Source organism: Lonchura striata, chromosome 5, assembly GCF_046129695.1.
Source record: "Lonchura striata isolate bLonStr1 chromosome 5, bLonStr1.mat, whole genome shotgun sequence".
NCBI lineage: Eukaryota > Metazoa > Chordata > Aves > Passeriformes > Estrildidae > Lonchura > Lonchura striata.
Genome location: NC_134607.1, coordinates 54,633,678 through 54,653,532, shown reverse-complemented (window position 1 = coordinate 54,653,532; position 19,855 = coordinate 54,633,678). Strand labels below are relative to the sequence as shown.

At 36.1% G+C, this 19,855-nt stretch overlaps 1 protein-coding gene across 4 annotated transcripts in view; it reads left to right on the top strand.

Moving 5' to 3' along the window:
* Window positions 1–19,855, top strand: part of CDK17 (cyclin dependent kinase 17) — a 90,400-nt gene that overhangs the window by 54,915 nt on the left and 15,630 nt on the right. For all 4 annotated transcript variants that reach the window (XM_021527957.3, XM_021527955.3, XM_021527956.3 and 1 more), the window contains 2 exons: window positions 387–520; window positions 17,340–17,465. In XM_021527957.3, the coding sequence (XP_021383632.1) occupies window positions 387–520; window positions 17,340–17,465 (260 nt within the window). The remainder of the gene's footprint in view (window positions 1–386; window positions 521–17,339; window positions 17,466–19,855) is intronic.

The window sequence follows — 19,855 nt, the reverse complement described above, 5'->3', positions numbered from 1 at the left end:
ATGTTAATTATTCTCAGCAGTGTTGTATATCCAAGAGCAGCTAAAAGAAATGGTACTGAGGGATTTTAGGAACTAAAGCAGGGAGGGGGAGTTGGCTTTTTGGAATTACAGCTGGGATTGGAATGTCTGTCTTTTGTTTTGGAAAACTGAGTTCTGCCGCATTTCAAATACGTTTGCATAGAATTCCTATAAAGTAATCCTGTTCATTTTGTGGTTATTTCTGAGGCATAAAAAGTATGTATCAAGACTGCCATGGCTGTGATGAGTCTTTGACTCAGCTGTGTAACTCAATGCACAGTAATGATTCAGTTCTTTTCCATCTGTACAAAAGAGCTGTTTGATGCCTTACTGTTTAACTATTTTCAATTCTTTGGATTATTTTTAAGATATTGTTCATGAAAATTTGAAAATGGGGTCAGATGGGGAAAGTGACCAAGCTTCTGGAACGTCATCTGATGAAGTTCAGTCTCCCACAGGAGTGTGTCTCAGAAACCGGATACACAGACGAATCTCAATGGAGGTAATTCACTTTTCATATAAGGATCATTTAAATTGACAGGAGAGTTGGGATTGCTTTAATTGTTTGTTGTAACTGGTTGTCTTCTCAATTAACTGTAACCAACCATTCTGACATATATTTAATGGAGAGAGCATTACTTTCATATTATTTAAAGTTGTCTCCTTTTATCACACAAAACAATGGTTATCTTGCACTTTTTATGAGCTGTTAATTTTGAAAATCTAAATATGTTTTGAAACTTGAATTTTGGGAGGAATTTCTGAAGTGTAACATTTGCATAGCTTTCTGATGCATTGTGTGCAAGCCACTGAATGTATTCAGGAAGATACATGGTTTAGATTTTTTTACTTAACACTGTTTTCTAGTCTTCGCAGAACTAACGCTACAGCAGCAGCGGTCCTGACTGCTTCAGCCTTTTCCTCTCTTCCTGTTTTTTTTCATGAACGGAACTTTACAGGATGGTAAACAAAAGGAGGAAAAGTACCTTATGAATAACTGTGCACATAATTTCCTTTATTTATGGGTCTCATTATGAATACTAGCCACCCTTGTGCTTGCTTTGTTGTCATTTCCCTTGGTGAACTAAAACAGAACACTTCCCTTTTTCTAGAGTGTATAAAAGTTACAGTTATAATGATGGCTTTGTTACAGAAGCTTGTAGAATTTTGTAGTTGCTGCTTTATAGGATACATAGCAATAAGCATAGCTGTAAGATTTTGAATCTTTATTCAAGGCTCATATCAAATACTGGATTAGGAAACTGATTTGGATAAGTTACAGTAGAGTGTACATGCCAAAAATTTTTTATTTGTGAGGCATTCTGTTATGCTTGGAATTCCAAAGCTCCGAGTATATAGAGCAGATACGATTTTAAAAATGTGTAAATTAGTTGTATTAATTATTTAGATAGTTTCTTGCACATGGGAGGTTTTGTATTCAAATTCTTAAATTTCTATGTTATTTGATCTAGACCTTTGTTCTTCTGGCTTGAGAGAGAGCAATTAGGAAAGAAAGGCATTGTGAAAACCTGCTAATCAGAATGTATGATGGAGAAACTAAAAATCAAGGAAATTACTTAAAATTTTTATTTGCTTTTTGTTCATTGTCTGTTACTTCTCCATTTTGAAATGCATATTTAGAACAAGAAAGAAAAAAATAAGTTAATGATTCATAATAAAAACAACAAACTGAAATGGAAATCCATCAAGTCTTCCAGAGAGGGCAAAGAACCACTGAAGGATTCTCTTTTGTATTGGAATTCAAAAACTCCAAAAGAAATTAGTAAAGAACTCAGGAATAGTAAAGGTCAGGAAATTCCTGTGTAATTTTTTAGAAGGTTTTCTTTCTCAAATAAAAGCATTGTTTCCTTTGCCTCTTCAGTTGTAAAACAATTCTAATATTACTGTTTAAGAGGCTTTGGGAAACTTTTAAGTTTTGTTTATGCAATGCTAATTTTCTGACTTTCCTCTAAATTCCAGATGCTTGCTTCTGACTGTTGAAATTAGCATTATTTCTTCATTGACTTGCTCAGCCAACAAGAGAACAAATTTTTTTTGGCATCTATTCATGTATATTCTGTGAGAATTGTAATGTTTCCCTGAAATCACTGTAGTATTGATACAGTGACTTTTCCTGTAAGATTCCCTGCTGATGTGTGCAGACAGTCTCAGTTCTGAATTTTTAAGAATGAGAGATGTTTTTGCTGGACTTAGGTTTGCCTTTTAGAAGTACTTTGTAGCAGATTAAATTGGACGTGTACCTGTTTGTGCATTCCAGAGGGAGGAAAATGCAACAATCTCATAGCTTTGGTTAAAATACCTTTCTAATGATAATCTTTTCAGGCAACTTTCTCATTTCCTAAGTGAAAAGGCTTTAAGTGAATGCATTGTCTGCCTGTATTTTCCTCCTTCTACTTATCCCATGGGTCATTTTCTGTCAGTTTTGACAGAGGGCTAGAAATCTCAGATTTTAAGTCTCTATTAATTTCACTGAAAAAAAACTTTGCATTGGGAGACATTGCTAATGTATCCACTGCTGGTTAAAAACCACAGTACACATATATGAGTTGAGTTGCAAGATGTAAATCCACAGAAGACCCAATTTTACTAATTTTGTTCTTTGTGGAATGGGATCATTTGCTTCCTTGACCTTTGAGGGAACCAAAGCAAGGTTGCTTTCCTCTTGTAAAGAGTTGTGCCTCTATGCCTTGTGGGATTTCTGCCATGGAGCTGGCTGATTCAGTAGTAGCTATGTGATTATATAAAGAGAAAGAAGCAATCTGTGTTGAGAAGTAAGTTTCTATTATTTCAGTTTTATTTTGATGGCTGGTGGCGATTTGTTGTCTCTAGACATTGGGTAGCCTGAGGACATATTCTCGTTATAGCCATTTAGGATGAGTTATAGCTGTATGCTGTATATTACAGGTTGGAGTAAATTAATACATGTGTGACAGAATGTTTTTGCTGTATTCTGCTGAAGTCATGAGCCCCAGCTGAAATCCATTGTAGAATGTATTTGATTAAACATACACAGTTGGATAACACAATAAAGCAATATTCCTTGTTCCTCCTCACTGTGATGAATGTGCCTGTCACACTATGGCTGTGTCCTTTCTTATGTTTAGTTTGACCAATATGTGCTGCATTTACAGTGGTTTTGTACGTAATTTCTTGGTTATATGTTTGGCTCTTTTTGCTGAATTGACAGAAGTCCTAATTTGTTTTGAAGGTAACTAATCAGGTAAAGTTGAAACCTTGACACATCCTTTTTAGTTATAGGATTTTTTATATATATAACCATATTTTATGCTCAGCTTGAACTTCCTCTAGAATTCTGAAAATTAGCAACCCAACCAGATTTTATTAAATGCTTGCTAAAAAAATGCATACTGTATTCAAAGTGCTAATTAGCAAAAAAAAAAAAAAAACAAAACAAAACAATCATTCCTTACACATTTTGTCCATTAGAATATGCATTCTGATTTTTAGTGCCCATCCCCACTGCAGTTAAATAATGCATAGCTACAAATAAAATGTTGACAAAGAGCAGATAAATTGTCTGCTGCAGATTATATGAAAGATTCTGTTGGGAAGTAAAACCAGATCTTTTTGAAATTTTCATATACAGAAATACAAAATAGACAGTGGATAGAGAAACTAAAAACTTATTTGTTACAGCAGAATCTCCATAGCAATAGAAGGTTGAAGTTTTATAACCTTAAATTGTCCTGCTTTAGATAGGAAATCATCATACTGCAATGTAACCTAAGTATGAAACATTTTAAATATGAAGTGGTGATAGTGCAGTGAGAAAGAACCCTGCTCTGCAGTGAAAAATCTGCTGGGGTGAAAACTTTCTATCCACACCAGCAGCCATAGAAATACCAGCTTTCAGTCTGTTAGATCCACCCCCCATTCCCCCATCAGTTATAATTTAGGCCAGTGTGACAGGGAGATGATAATGTGGTTGCTTCTGAATTTGACAACGCTGCAATTGTGGTTCGAGATTGGTTTTTTTTTAATGATTGTTCCTTGTTATCTTGTGCTTAGAAGACAAAGAGAAAATACCAGTCTCATTGTGTTGCCTAGATAAAGTTTATTTTGTTTGTAATCCACAGGCTACAAATTGTCAGTAAAGCAGTTGCTTTTGCTTTTTCTTTCTCCTTCCTTCAACTCATTCAGGCAGGAACCATGCTGACAGTAGGTGTGCGCATTTATTCTGTGAAGAGTTTGGCTTCAAACAGCTGTTAGGTTGTATTGTAATTAAAATGTCTTCTACTTTCATGCTAATATTAATGATTATGTACTAAGTCAGTAGAATTGTTTATCAAACAAAATGGATTAATTTTTAAAGCGTCAGTGATACAGCTTAAGAATGTCTACACTTATAAAGTGCAGGTGCTTTCATCATGCAATGAGAAACATTTCTCCAGATCATGGAACTATAGCTTAAAGCATTTTCAGTTTGATTTCGCTGGAAAAGCAGTAATGCATTAAGATAAATAAAGAAGTAATGCATTATTATAAATACATGTTACAAACTCTAAGTGTTCTTTGGGGGCCTATACCCATGCAGTGGATAGTGAGTGCATCATTTAGAGCTGTGGTGGATAAGAAATAAGGAGAAGCAGTCTGTGCAAATTGAAACATCTGTTTCCCTTTCCCAGAAGTCCAAGGTCTGTTGTCTGTCTTAGCATGTGAACTGGCAGAGAGCCATAACCCACTGTTCACCAGCCTGTTTCCCAGATATTTTATCCTGAGAAACAGTTCTTATCCATCCGACTGTCACATTAGTGACAGAAGTGTGTTCCAGATCAGACTGCTCCTACCACACTGCTATAGGGGATAATTCTCCCCTAAGGGGATTAGCTGCAGGGTTAGTACTTGTAGCTGAACAGAAGGAAATACAGAGGCTACAAATTGATGCTGTAGGCAGGTGTGTGTTGTGATGGTCACTTTCCAAAAGTAAGAATGTAGATGAGAAATAAGATTGTTTTGAGCTTCACTCTTTACCAGGGTGTAACTGCTTAGGGGGTCTTGACACACAGCCTGAGTAACTCAACATGCTGTTAGTCCACCTGAGCAAGTGTACCTTCTCCTAAGAAAAATACACAAAATTAATTGATTTTTCAGTTGATAAAAGTGTTAAGAATTTGTTCATAGGCTTCAGATTAGAATGTGGTTTGAAGGTCCCCATTCTCAAGTACAAATAGGGCACTCTCAGCTCCATTCAATTGTTTAAATGGTTGAATAGCAGACTGGATGCAGTACTGACCCAGGCTTTTGGTCATGGGCAGTACAGTATTCTGTCATTAGTTTTGGAAGCAGGAAGTCAGCTTTATCCAAGGTAGCCTAAGCATACCTGGGACTGAATCAGTCCTAGGTATCTTGCCATCCAGGAGGTTTCCTTGTATACCAAGCAGGCATTACTACTTGGGGCCTTCTCTGAGCAACGTTTCTTCCTTCCCCCTTCCTTCTGCGCTTGGCAGCTACAGGACTATCTGTGCCGTATTACTGGGTTTTGTCTAACTTGCTTTTCTCTGACTCCTGAGAAAGAAGTAGCTTGACTTCTGATTGTCACTTCTGTGATTGTAAGCACATGATCACCTACCAGAGGATTTCAGTACTAGACAGAAAAAAAATTGAAGCTGAATACAATCAAGACTTCATTTGATTTTCAGTGGTCACTGTGCTATCTCCATTTAGTCATGCTTGTATCATTTTTCTCAACCTTTTTCAAGGTTACACTTTCACCCTTTTTATAAACTCCTACTTTCATGTTTCCATGACCCTTGGTGATTTCAGAAGCCCCCTTCTAAAAACCCAAGTGCATGTTCTAAATTACTAGTATGGTTTTGATTAAGCTGATAGACCTCCTTTTTATATATTTGATTGGCAGACTTATTTCTTCTACAGAACACTGACACTACAACAAGAAAAAGAATTTCAGGTAATAGATGACTTTAATATGCCTTTTACTAGACTTTTTAAGGGTAACTGCCTTTGTTACCAGCAATTAACATGTTTTTGCCCTTCTGTTTGGAACCTTTGTCATTCTGGTGCTAAAGTTCTTGAATTCCACTTGCAAATACTCCTTTAGAAAAGTTACTGTGCTAGACAATGTTTTTCTATAAGGATAAAATACATACTTTTTTGTTTTGTGTCATGATGTCTTTGATTTCCTTTAAGTTCCATTAAGGAGTAGTCTAGTGCCACATTGGATGTGTTCAGTCATCTATAGAACATCTCTTATAATCACAGAAGTGCATCAGTTGAAAAGTCAGTAATGGGGTGCAGTTTCATACCCAGTACTCCAGCCACACTTCCGTCCAGGAAGGTCAGATTTGCCATTTTCATATTCAAGAAGTTGGTTTATTTTTAATTAGCCACTTTTTTCATGGGGCTTACCTTTTGGTAACTTTAAATGTTGTTGATTATGTAAATGCTAGTGGTAGTAATTAATATTACAAAGAACTGTTTTAAAGGTCTGAGTTTGTTTTTGCAGTGGTGCATTCTGTTTCTCGTTTTCCTTCCTCTTGGCCTCATTTTTCGTACAAGCTAGTAACCTACACTACCTTTTTTCCTTTCAGGGCAGTTTCTCTTGTTACTGTGTTACAGAAACTGATGAAAACACAGAAATCCGTGTTTAAAAATCAGGAAGGTGTAGTAGTGAGTGAGGCAGAGCTTGCTTTATTAGTTGCTGTTCCTGCCCAGCACCTACAGCTAAGTCACACAGCTATAGACCCTGAACTTCAGCAGGGTTTATATTGCGGCTCATGCTGCAGAGTGATATTTTGATAGATGGTTATTTAGCAGGCAAACAAAATCAGACATGATATCTTTATGGTTGTTTTCATTTTTTTATTCTTGTATATATTCTCCAAGTTCACTTTGTGACAAGCTTTCTGATACAATAAAATAATAACAAAACAAAAACCAAAACAAAGTCAAAAAAACAACAACAAAAAAAAAACCAAAAAAAAAAAACAACAAAAAAAAAAAAAAAAAAAAAAAAAAAAAACAGAAGAAGACTTTTCAAGTGTTTCTGGTATAATATGTCACAAATTTCCTGTGTATTTATATACTTGCTGAAAGGAAAGTTAATGTCTCACATTTGATTTTCATTTCTCCTTTCTCATATTTTTCAAAACTGGTTTTCTGACACATGTATTTGTTTTGTTTGGTTTCATTGGATGTGAATAGAAACTCCTGGAAAGCAATTTATGAAAACTGTATTTGTGCTGAACAGTTTAAACATTTATATTTAAAATTAATGGGAGAAATTAAGTAAATAAAACAACAGCCTGTGGATTGTTTGAAAAATGTGTGAAAATAGCAGGTTGTTTTTCAGCTAGTTGGTAGCCTAAGCAGTATATCCATGAAATGAAAATTCTCACTAAAAGTATTTTGAAAAAGGAAGTGTTTAGAATTCATTTTTTTGCCTGCTTAAAAAAACCTATTGGCCTGTAATTCTAATTTTGTGCCTTCAAAAATACAAATTGTTGCAAATACTACTGTAAAGATGCTTAGCACTTTTCCTAAGTTTTTCATGGTGCTAAAGTAAACAAAAACAAAGATACCTGTTTGCAGTGCTGGTTTCTGTGCTTTTTATTTTTATATTATTTATATGTATTTTGCATTCTTACTTGAGGGCCATAGCTACTGTAGACACTGACAATAACTTTCTTCAGCTACTGGTGGTAAAGTCCTTGCTTTGTTGATTAATGATAGTAGATGTGCTGGGAAAATGTGACACCTAGTCCTAAACCAGAGATTTAACTCTATAATTTGTAATAATAATATTTCACTGATTACACTTGGCTCCTTTTCTTTGCCTGGCATGTCAGAATCCAATCTGACAAGCTGTGTTTGTGTTGGGCAGGAGGCAGAGAGCATGCATTGTCTGTGGTCACTGGTATTTCTTCTGAGTCTGAAATGGCCCATGGGCTCACATCTCATGATAAAATCCCTGAAAGTGCTTTCTGTACTCGATTAGCATATTTGGAAAAAAACCTTTTGATTTACTTGATTAATTAATTCCACTGTATTTAGGGTCAATTCTATCCCAAATGTAAAAAAGCCCCTTGATTCAGTACTCAAAATTGATGCTTTCTCAAATCGTGTTGCATTTTAACAGACTTGCTGAAAACCCACATGGATTTATGGTGTGAGATCTAGAGTGATCCTTTGTAGATGGATCTTAGGATTGTATTTTCATTATTGCTGCTAACAGAAGAGGTTTTTGATGACCATTTCATCAAATTTAGCAGAACAGTAATTGAGTAATTGTGATTTAATGTTTTCAGTAAAATAGTAACAATAACAACATTCAAGTGTAAAGTAAAAATGTAATATTCAGATATAAGCCACACTACTAACACAGAAAAAAATGCAGTTTATGCATCACAATGAAATTTTAGCTAAACCTGTCAGTTGTATGGGGGAATTATGATGGCTTTATATACATATAAGGAAGATCAGTATAGATAACTCATCCCAGCAGTTTATGCATCACAATGAAATTTTAGCTAAACCTGTCAGTTGTATGGGGGAATTATGATGGCTTTATATACATATAAGGAAGATCAATATAGATAACTCATCCCAGCTGTTAAAATACTCTTTTTGTTTACAGTAATTGAAGCCTATTTTAAAAGGTATTAAAACAGTGTGCTGCAATGATGCTATAGGTTTCTTTTCATGCATGTGTATGCTGGTGTTTTTATTTAAGACCTTGAAGATCTACAGAGCTGTAACCAAATTATAGTTTTTTTACAAATATGTTCTCTGGTTTGGGGTTGTTTTTTGGGGGGGTTTTTATATATTTATTTTTGCCTCTAGCAGTCTTGTTGTATTCATAATTCTGTAGAGAATCCAGTTGGCTTTAACTGTACTAACTGTCATTTGACAAAAATGTACTGAGATTTGATAAGGCAACCTTCAGAAAAAAACTCCACATGGTATCTCATACTAAAATGATACAGTAAGTACATGCTTAAAAGTTGTATATGAGAATGTTTAAATTGTTACTGACACAAGCTAATGTCTTAAAATTAATTTGTTTACATTGTGTGTCATGACGTAGGACATAATACACATTCTTAGTTAAAATATGCAAGGAAAGAATAGTGTAAAAATTTTGTTGGTTTTGGGACGTTCTTTTACAGTAAGCATATAATGAAATTAGATTGTGTTGCACTGAGCGTTATATGATGCAGTATTTTAGATGTCATTAAGCATTCTCCAGTGAACAAAAGCACAGTGACTTACTAGTGAACAGCCTGTGGCTGCAGCTGAGATGTCTCACTGGTGCTCACTACAGCTGGTGAGAAGGCTAATTCAGACCAATGCTTACACAAGAGCATTTTCATTTGATCCATAGTGGATTCTTTGGGCTGTCAGACTGATGTCTGTAGACTTAAAATAAAAATTCTTTTTTTCTTTGTGAGGCTGTAACAAAATTCCATGGATGGAATTTAGCAGAATCAACTCTTAAAAGATAAACTAAAATTTAAGGGAGAGGTGACCAGCAAGTTGTCTGTTGCCATATTGTAAGTATATACCTTAAGTAGTGGTTGGTCTGGAATTGTAACTCACCAATAAGCAGAATAGCCAAAGCAATAAGGATTGGTACTATAATGATGTAGCTTGGCAGTGTAGTTTGTATCATCCACTGACAGAGACAGCTTCCTACTCCCCTTGGCTCCTAGCCTTGTATCAGTGGGTTATTAGTTCCTCTGTTTGGAAGGGGTAGTTTCTTGCACTCAGCCCTTTCTCCTCTAAAAGCAATGGGAACATCTGGCCACAGGCAATGAAATACTGGCTGTGGAGATACTCAACTGTTAGGTTTGCTAAATGAAACATTCAGTAAGAGTGAACTGAGGCTGATGTTTATCAGGGTTTTCCCTTCAAGTTTTCTTTCTTCCTTTTGTTGCAGCAGTTGCAGTTGAGTGTGGCAACAGTCTGAAATTACCTATCAGTTCAAAGATCAGCAGCACTAGGAGTCCAGTAGGTACAATGGAGGCTTACTGTTGGAGCAAGAAAGGAGCTCTGCAAATTGGCACATTTGTTCTAGGTTAAAAATAAAAGTAGTCTGGTTTTCGTTTTTGATTTTTGTAATGTAGATAAAATTGGGCTTGGAAGACCTCAACAAAACCTTCCCTGGGGAAATTTTCTGGTTATGTGTTTTTTGAGTTTAATGATGTTCTTTTCTGTATCATCATAAATATTAGTGTTTATTCTCCAAATGTGCTATGTTAGTCAAAGACATAATGACTTGAGTTGACAAAAGACAGACAAACTTCACAAAAAATGTGAATGTTTCGCATTGCTTCTTTTTAGAACAGTTTAAATATATAGAGTTCAAACATTGTCTATTGTGAGTTAAAATCATTTTTTTCAATTTCAGTGAAATTAACTGAATTGTATAGTGCACCTTGGCCAAAAAAAAAGGGGGAATTAATGAAATCCATACCTTTTTTTGTTATGATACTTGATTTAAAGTGGAAAGTGTTATCACTGTTCTTTCCACAAATAAAAAGAGATTTATTTTTTAACAGGGTTGAAGAGTGAAAATTACCTTTTGGTCAGGAATGAGACTTCCTGAAAAGTGTCACAGTGTAGCACTATGTAGTATTAAATGAGTCAAGTCAGGCAATTATAAAAGGGAATAGCTTGTAAGTTTGTATTATGGAAATAGGAGATGAGAAAAGGATAGGTAGCTAAGGAAAAAGTTGACAGAGGTGAAAAACAGAATATGATAACAAAATTCTAGTATTAAAGTTTTGTAAATTATTTACTATGGGTGGCAAGTGAAGAAGCTGATGTTTCCAATAGTATTTTAGGCCATCCAAAAGAGGACCAGAGGTAATGAAATAAAAAAGTTAGGATTTTTGGAATTTACTTATATGTGTGAAAACCAGTAGTTTGGGGGCAAGTTTGTATTGTGTTTGTTTGTTTGTTTTTAATTTAGAAAACAGGTTTGTTTATGTACAATGTCGAATTCCTCAGCTCACAGAACCTGCAGAATTTAAGTTGGAATTCCTGCCTCCTTTTCTTGTGCCCAAGTGTAAATAGTCAGTGTTAGACAGAACTTCCACATCAAGTTACAGCAACACAGTTGGATGTTAGCCAGATGAAAGAAAAGCCTGGACAAAGTATGGTTCTTCTTAGAGTATTTGCTGTAGCTGGCGTTAGAAATAGATGACAAAGATAAGTACAAGTTAGGGTAGTTTATCTCCTCGGAAAACAAAGTGGTGTGTTTGTCACAAGTGCTTACATGTTATCTGCCATGAAGCAGAGTAGGACAAATGTGAAATTCATTTCAAACAAATTATAAAAATAAATGCATTTCTCTGCCAGTAATACCAGTAGTAAAACAAAACTGAGAATAAGCATTGCATAGGAGGGTAGAAAATGTGTTTTTAAGTTGTAGGAGGAGGAGGAAAATGCCACAAGCATTCCAGTTTCCCTACCAAATTAAATGATGGCTGAATATGTTCTCCAGAATATAATGTGGAACTCGATCAAAAAATAACTCATTGAATTACATACAATTAAATGGAGGTATTTGATCATTTAGAGTACCGCATTTATTGAATACTGATACATTTTGTTGCAAGTTGACCCTAAAGCTAAGTATAAAAGAATTAACTTGGAAATGCTATGAATTGACAAAAGCTTTTTCATAAATTAGACCTCATTTGGAAAAATAAATCTTAAGTGAAATACAAGAAAATAATATAGTTTCAATTCTCTAAAAGATTATTTGTTTTACCTGAAGTACTTTGTTGCCCGTAAAAGCTAAAGTTTTGCATTCCAGTAAACCCTTGCTTCTTAAGAGTTATAAGGAACATACCCAGATTCCTCTTAGAGTTGAGGGTCTATGTACACCAGTTACAGATCTGTTATGGTTAAAAAAGGATATATAAAAAATAACATAGGGAGTTGCTCTAATCTACTACCTTCAAAAGTTTAGATTGATGAAGGGATGCAAATTTAGTGTTAAAAAAGGACATTTAGTGTTGACAGTCTCAGAAAGTGTTGACAGTCTCAAAGAGCATAGGGAAAATTCAGTCCTGCCATTAATTTTACATGTTTCCTTATGACTTCTTTAAACAGCATTGTAGCAAGATATTTTATACCTTAGTTTAAGTTTTTTAGTTTTTTCTTTTTTTTTTCGTTTTTTCTATGGGAAGTGCTAGCAGGTCGTTATATTCAGTTGGTAATTGAAATAAGTGTGAGCAAAGTCCTCTGACCAGAAAGTCTCTCATTGCTTCACAGAATTGCACAGAGATTTAAGACAATTAGAAATTCTTTAAAATCTGTTTCTTGATGTTGCTGGCTCTCCAGCCTGGTGTCACAACAGAACAGCAGCAAGCCATGTGCTTTAGAAGAGCAGGTTTTGCTGCTGGTGAGGCAGCCACAGCAGGGTGCAGTGAGATGGCTGCAGGAGCAGCAGAGGGAGCAGAGATGGCAATTGCATAGAACAGGCAGGTCCAGGCTTCCTGCATTAGGCCAGACTCACCCTGGAGGCTGGTCAGCGCCAGCAGGGAAATAGGTTGATTCCCCTGGTCTTGACAGCGGGCCCAGCTGGCCAAAGGACTATTCTGTGCCATCTGGCATGGCACTCAGCAATGAAAGCTGGAGCAGGAGCGGAGGAAGGAGGACATTCATGGCTGTGGGATTTGTCTTGCACTTCTTGACCATGTGCATGCTGAAGCCCAGCTTTCCAGGAAGCCCTTGGACACCTGCATGCTGAGAGGAAGCTGTGAATCAGTTCCTTTTCCCACTCTGCTAGGGTAGGCAGCTTTTGCTTTCCCTGTTAAACTGCTGTTACCTACACCCACAAGTCTCCTCGCCGTCCTTCAGTCTTCTCTGCATTTTGTGGGAGCAGAGGGTGAGCGCTCCACTGGGTGACAACTTGACTGTTCACCAGGGTCAGCCCACAGTGGGAGAACAAATGTCCTGCCATCAGGTGACCAGGCTGCCCGAGTGTCAGCAGACTGCCTGGTCTTGAACAGTTAAGGCTCAAAATTAGTAGGTGTGTGGTAGGTTCTTGCTTTTCTTTTAACTTTATCTCAGTTAAATTAACTGGATTTTTCAACTGTGTCAGACTGATGTCATTTTAGTTTCCAGTTTTTCTATTTAGCCACTAGGAAATGTTCTGCTTATTCCTCTCATGCACATCTAATGAATCCCCTTTCATGTTACTGTATAGCATTTAATTATAATTGCTTGCTTTTCCCGAGAGATGGTTGCTTCGATTATTGCAAAAACTAGGAGAAATTAAGGTCGTACAGACAAATATGACATAATAATTTTTGTCTTTCAGGTATTTGCAGTTGTAGTCTAAATTATTTTCTTCAATTCTGTCTATTTTAGGGAGTTAGGTAAAGGAAAATTATAATGCAAAGAAGACTTAGTGTGTATATAATTCTATAATCTTTCAAATATTGGTGTCATAAAAGGTTTATGATTTTAAAAAGGAAGTCTTGGCTTCGTTGACATTCTAACATAGCCAAATAAGCATGAGTTTTGGAAGTATTGTAGTGTAAATCATTAGGAGGAAGAATCTATAAACTACCTACTGCAGTTACCATGAAATCATTATGGTTTTCTCACAGAAAAGAATCTTTCTTCAGCTCAAGAAAGTTAAGGAGAATATATATTGTTTTGATTTTATTTATAACATGGCAAAGATTTAGGCTTTCAGCACTTAATACTCTCTTCTTTTTCTGAGGGGAGAAAAAGAGCAATTGCTGTCACGTATTGTCTACTACATTACAAATGTAGGGAAAGAAATATTACTAACATCAGGTATTATAATTCTAAAAAAAGTGTCCTTTTCTCTTCAGATTGGGATGTGTTGATCAGGGCTTTTTAAAAGAAAGACATTGCAGGGGATGGAGATGAGGGTTGTGGTTTTATGTAAAAGTGGATTACTGTTTTTGGGGGGGTTTACCCAAATTGGAACAGATTTTGGCCTTTGCAGCAGTTTGTATTTGCACTCAGACTGTACTATCTACTGTGGAGTAGCAAATGGAAGTGTAGAGCTGAAGGTCTTGGTTTATAACTGAGGATGTCACATGAATCTCTGAAGTAAAGTCATGGGGCTTGTTGCAAAAATGGCATAGGCAGAGGTTTTGAGAATGAAGGAATAGGAATTCTGCAATAGAATTACATCTGCCTCACATTATCCTATTTTCTGTGTCTAAAACATTTTTATCTTGTTCCTATGGTAGCTGGGCTTCAAAGAAAGGGATTCTTTGTAGCCACGTAGAATTTTAGACTTGCTTTGTTTCCCTTGCACTCCATGTGAACAGGTGCGTGTTCACTGATGGCAGGCACAGTGCACACTTAATGGCATAGTTTTCAAATAGCCATTGCAACCCTAAAGGCTGCCTTTGCTTCCTTCTTCTTACATACCCATCAACTTTGTATGCTTGGGAAAGCTTCTTGGAAGCTGTGGAGGTGGGTTTGAAGCACCACTTCAGCTGCACCAGCCATGAGTGTTGTGAGGGGAAAGAGCATGCATATGGAGAGCTTTGGGGTACCATCAGGTCATTATTTCTTGAGGCCTTTAAGTTGAAGTCCATAACTTCAATATCCCTGTAAAGATTTTCTGTTTAAATCCTTATAAACACACCTGTTAAACAAGCACTATGGGACAGTGAAAGCATTACAACAGGTTTCTGTGTCACAAGAGTTAATAGGTAAGAGTAGGAAAAAACTATTTTGTCACAGGTTACAGGATAGTGGTGGTATCTGTTGTGTTCAGGAAGTTACATTGAAAAAATGAGCTAACTAATATTTTATTTTGTTCTTTTGGTATTTGTCAAATTGTTCTTGAGCCATCAGAAAAAGCAAAGCAACTATATTGGCCCAGTGCTGATGTGGGATTACATTAGAAAGGTGAGGTAGAGACAGATGCTGATCCTTTTTCTGTCATCTCTGTTGTGTTCCAAAACTGTTCCAGCAGTTTCATGGTTTTTATCGCAGTGAGATGTCAAAGCTGCTTTCTTCAAGTGAAGATGACATGCCTTCCTTTTTGCTCAACTGTTGTGAACAGCTACCAGCATTTTCTGAGGAATGCAGTAAATTACAGGATGAAATTTTTTTTTTCATAATCTGAAACTCTCTTTAGTGGGAGAGAGGCATTAGCAGAGCCTGGCAAAAGAAGGAACATACTGTAGTGGAAAATACTATTTTACTCTAGGGAAGACTTGTAGGACCTGTTACAATTTCTTCGTTCTACCACTCTCCCAAAAACCACAAAGGCAGTTTTACAATTGCCAATGTTTTTAAAAATTTAAAATATGCAAATTGAAAATGAGTTCATAAACTAGAAAGTATTCCAGAATTGAGCCATACTTTGTTTTCTTTTAATTTAGTTTCAAAATGTTGGTCAAAGCTGCCATTCTGTGAACAGCACTTTTTTTGTTTAAAGACAGTTTAAAAATTCTATACTAGATAGAAAATTGACACTGATTTTTCCAGTTGTGCAAAGAAACTCATGTTGAGCAGCAAAGCAGAAGCTAACAGGCTTTGTGCTCTGTACCTAAGGAGGTGTGAGAAGCAAAAGGAGAACAGGAGGATCAGCTGCCAGAAATTAGAGCTTTGGTGGCAGGCATCTGTCCAGAAAATTTCTGCTTGTATGGGGTAGCCATAGTGAATGGCATATGTAAATCATCCAGGGGAATATATAGTCGCACTTCAGTCCTACCTGAGATTCAACTAATTCCCAAAAAACATAGGTTTTTTAAAGTATATCTCTTTAACTGGTATTTTCTGCTTAGCTCTTGCTCCAGATATGTGTACAGGTCATATATATATACATGGTTCAAATACATTCTCGTCACTGCAAGCTTAGCAAGTTGCTCACCAAGATCTCAAGTCTTGAAAAGTCTGATGATCCAGTTCTTTGTCAGCCTAAGCCAATTTGGCTGCTGCCTTCTTGGGCTTGCCCTGCTGTGCCTCTCTTGCCCTGCATTCAGGCTGTGAGCTTGTCTGACCTTACACTGAACCTGTTTGGAGCACAAAGCTGGCAGGAAGCTATGCACTTCGCCTGAGAGTTTCTTGGTTATTTAGCATGCTGGAATAGTTCAAAGCTGCTGCAGACATGAGTAGAAGCACATGGTCAAGCCTGAGGGGAACTGAACAGGAATGTAGCTGCCAACATTTGGGTTAGCTCAGGATGCCCAGCTGGAGGTGATAGGTAGGACAGAAAAGAGTTGCTTCTGGAAGGGTTTACAGCCCTCAGGTCAGTATTGATTAAATCTCAGCTCTACCAGCAAAAATACACAGTTACCTCTTGAGCTGGAGAAAAGTGTGAAAACAGTGGTGCTTCAAGAGAAGTCCTCAGCTTCAGGGTAGAATCTCTGGGGGTGGATTGTGCACTTTGATGTTGAGTATGACTTTCTGTACTTGGGCAAACTATCTACACTGAAAAACAATTCCTGCTGTTTCAGAAATGACTTTACATTTTTTGTGAGCCTGGCTACGATGTCCTTTTATCTTGTGAGATGGTGACTGGCCATTTTGAGACAATATTTAATATTTTTGTTTCTTGGCATGTTTGAGATTAAAGCCAAACTGAAAATAAAAACAATAAGAATGTGCAGAAACAAATCTTCTTTCCCCCCTCCCATTTGGTAAAAAATGAAGTGATTTTGTTTCCCTCTTGTCTTGGAAATGATGTATGTTGCTGTTGGAAAAATTTACTGGGGAAAAACAGACTCTGATGCAGAGAAAATGGCTTTTATGTAATAGCATCTTCATTTTTGCAAGATCCTGCACAAGTTACAAATAAAATAAATGTAATAATATTTGTAATAGTTGGCTCTAATAATGAGGTGATTTTGTTTTGTGAGACTGGAAAAAATGTACTAAGCTTTTTGTAGTCAAGAGAAAGAGAAGGTGATATATTTTGAATTATGGAAACCTGTTTTTATACTAAAGTAATTCTATATGAAAAGAAATGCATCCACAATTCTCTGAATTCTCAGTTTCTGGTATTCCAGGTCTCTCTAAGTATTTGAGTAAACTCAATACATTTATCCACAATGTAGTTATTTGCATTCTAATATTTCATTCCTCTTGTCAGACTAATAAGTCTGCACCGGTTTTTTAACCTGTTATATTAGCAAATTGAAGTATTTTAAGAAGAGAATATGCTTTTAAAACTATTTCTGTGAGATTACTTTTCATTGTATAAATATTTCAGTTTTACTTGGTAATACTGCAGACGAAGATGTTAGAAGATGTTTTCGGAAATTCTGAATTCTGCTTGTCCCTTCTCTTTTTAACATGATTTGCTGCAGGATTTGAACAAGCGCTTGTCCCTGCCTGCTGACATCAGGATACCTGATGGCTACCTGGAGAAGCTGCAGATTAACAGCCCGCCCTTTGACCAGCCAATGAGCCGCCGTTCTCGTCGAGCATCCCTAGTAAGTGTAATGCACCTGCCTTTCTAACCAACCTCTCAGGCCTTCAGAATCCATTGAACACACAGGCCAGTATTCCACTGGTATATTTCAGCTTCTTTTCCACTTGGACTTTTTATTCCTGAACATCAGTATGTACTTGTCAAAGTCCAATACAGAATTTCACGCTTCGTTTCATTTTTCTTCTTCTAACTTGGTGCTGTTGTATTTCTCAGTGAAGGTCTTGACCTATTGAAATCAGTGGCTAAATTGAACTCCCAAAGTATGTACTTAAATCCTTCTGCTTTTTAGGGCAGGGATGATCGTTTGAGCAAATAGGCCACACAGTCTTAGATCAAGGCTGGGTCCCCTCGTGATTTAGTAGGAAGGCCCTAAAGCAGCATAATATGAAGGCAGGTCCTCCTTGCTGCTCTTTTTGTATATGATAACAATTTTTTCTCAGAATTGCTGTGAAGACAATAGTGAGTGTTTTGTGGGTTTTTTTTGTTTTGTTTTCTTTCTTAAACCACATTTTATTTCCTAAAAGAATGAAGGAATAAATTCACATACACCTTTCTGGATTATTGGTTACTTTAAAAAATTTAAGTCTTTTCCTTAGAGAGGACTGAATGAGTATTCCTATGCTATAATCAGATTATAAATGCTAGAAAACTTATATTTGTACATATAAATCATGCACATCCGTGGAATAATAAAATCATTTTTGTCTGATGTTTTACTCATAGTTTTAGCTATCAGTGTTCTTTAGTGTTGAGGTCTTAAAGAACTGCTAGACTGTTACTGATATCCTGGGTAAAGTCATTGGTGAGAAATTTGTCACAGAGAAATTCTGAATAGGTTTATGAAGTGCACATTGTTGTTTTCTTGATTCAATTACTTATTTACTAAAAAATAAATAGGAAAAATACATACAGTGAAATAGGTTTATTAACTGTAAAATATCTTTATTTTATTCATTATGAATGGGGTCTATAACAAAGCAGTGTTTGAGTGTTTTTACCCTGAAAGAAAAAAAATAGTGTGCTGGACTAATAAAGCTCTGCTCTGCATGCCACCTTTTGCAAAAAAAAAAAAAAAAAAAAAAAAATATTTGAGTAATATTAAAAAAGGATATTTGAGTGAATCTCTGCAAGTAATTATAATGTGTCAGGCTTAAATACTTGTGCCAGAATTTTGTAGCTCATTCACCACTTAGTTGCTGTTGTAGCATGGAACTGAGGAGCAGACTTCCCTAAACCTCTCTTCAGATGCTGGCAAAATACCTTTGAAGTAGAATCTTGCCAGTGGAGTTAAGTATTTGGGATCTGGGGGAATTTTTCCTGTAAATCTGAACTCCCTTGGTCATTTAACGGTGACCCCTGAGAGCAGTTGAAGTTCTCTCCTCTTTACCTCTGAGAAGACTGACAGAAAAACAGTGCCCTCTAATGAATGTGGTGTGTGCCTGGAATCAGCTTCTCATCACAAGGTTGTTTTGTTTTGCCTTTTAAAATGCTTTCATTTTTAAAGGGTTTTAAAGTCCAAAATGAAACCTGCCAGTACTGCTGTGGTATGCAGCCCTGCATTTGCTATGATTTCAAACTAATCTTTCAAAAAAAGAGTGCCAAGGACTCACAGTTCTTAAATTGTCATTGCCTGCTAGCAGACTTTTACTTACAATAGATGAGTATTGTGCTCTGATTCAAAGGCTTGTCTCTTTTCAAGACTTAATAGGGATCAAAGGGGAAAGGCTATCAAAATTACCAGATGAGGACTTGTTATAGTTTAGTTTGGTGGTTTTCTCTGAAATACAAGAAAAAAATTAGATTTAACAGTGATTGCATTTTGTGTGTACATGTACAGTTTTGTATGCGCAGTCATTAGAAGTAAAAGACCATAAACACTGTGCATCAGTGTTTCTGTGTAAGGCAAGATAGATGCATATTGCAGAAAAAGGTGAAACAGTTCAAAAATTATTTTGAACTACAAATGAAACTAATCTTAGTTTGAGGAATTTAAAACTTATTTTTTCTTAGGAATGACAAGGAATCAAGATGTGATCAAAAATTTAAACACATTGTAAAGCAGATCTTGAATAATATCTTTCTTCTGTATGTAGGAAATATTGTATGGTTTTTTTGTATTAAACAGATACTAAGTTTATGAATCTTAATGAAAAACACTGAGGTTACTTAGAAGTCAGGCTTTTAAATTACAGACTGTCTGGTGATAGCAAGCCCAATGGCTCTGAGTTCTTCTTTAGTTTCTCCAATAAGCTAAGCAGCCTGTCTTTTTAATTCTAATACCATCTAATACTCGCTTCAAGATATGTTTGTTTAAGTAGGTCAAAATGCACTTTGGAAATAGAATATTTCTTTTGCTAACATTGCACCTATATCAGTGGTATGTCTAAAATC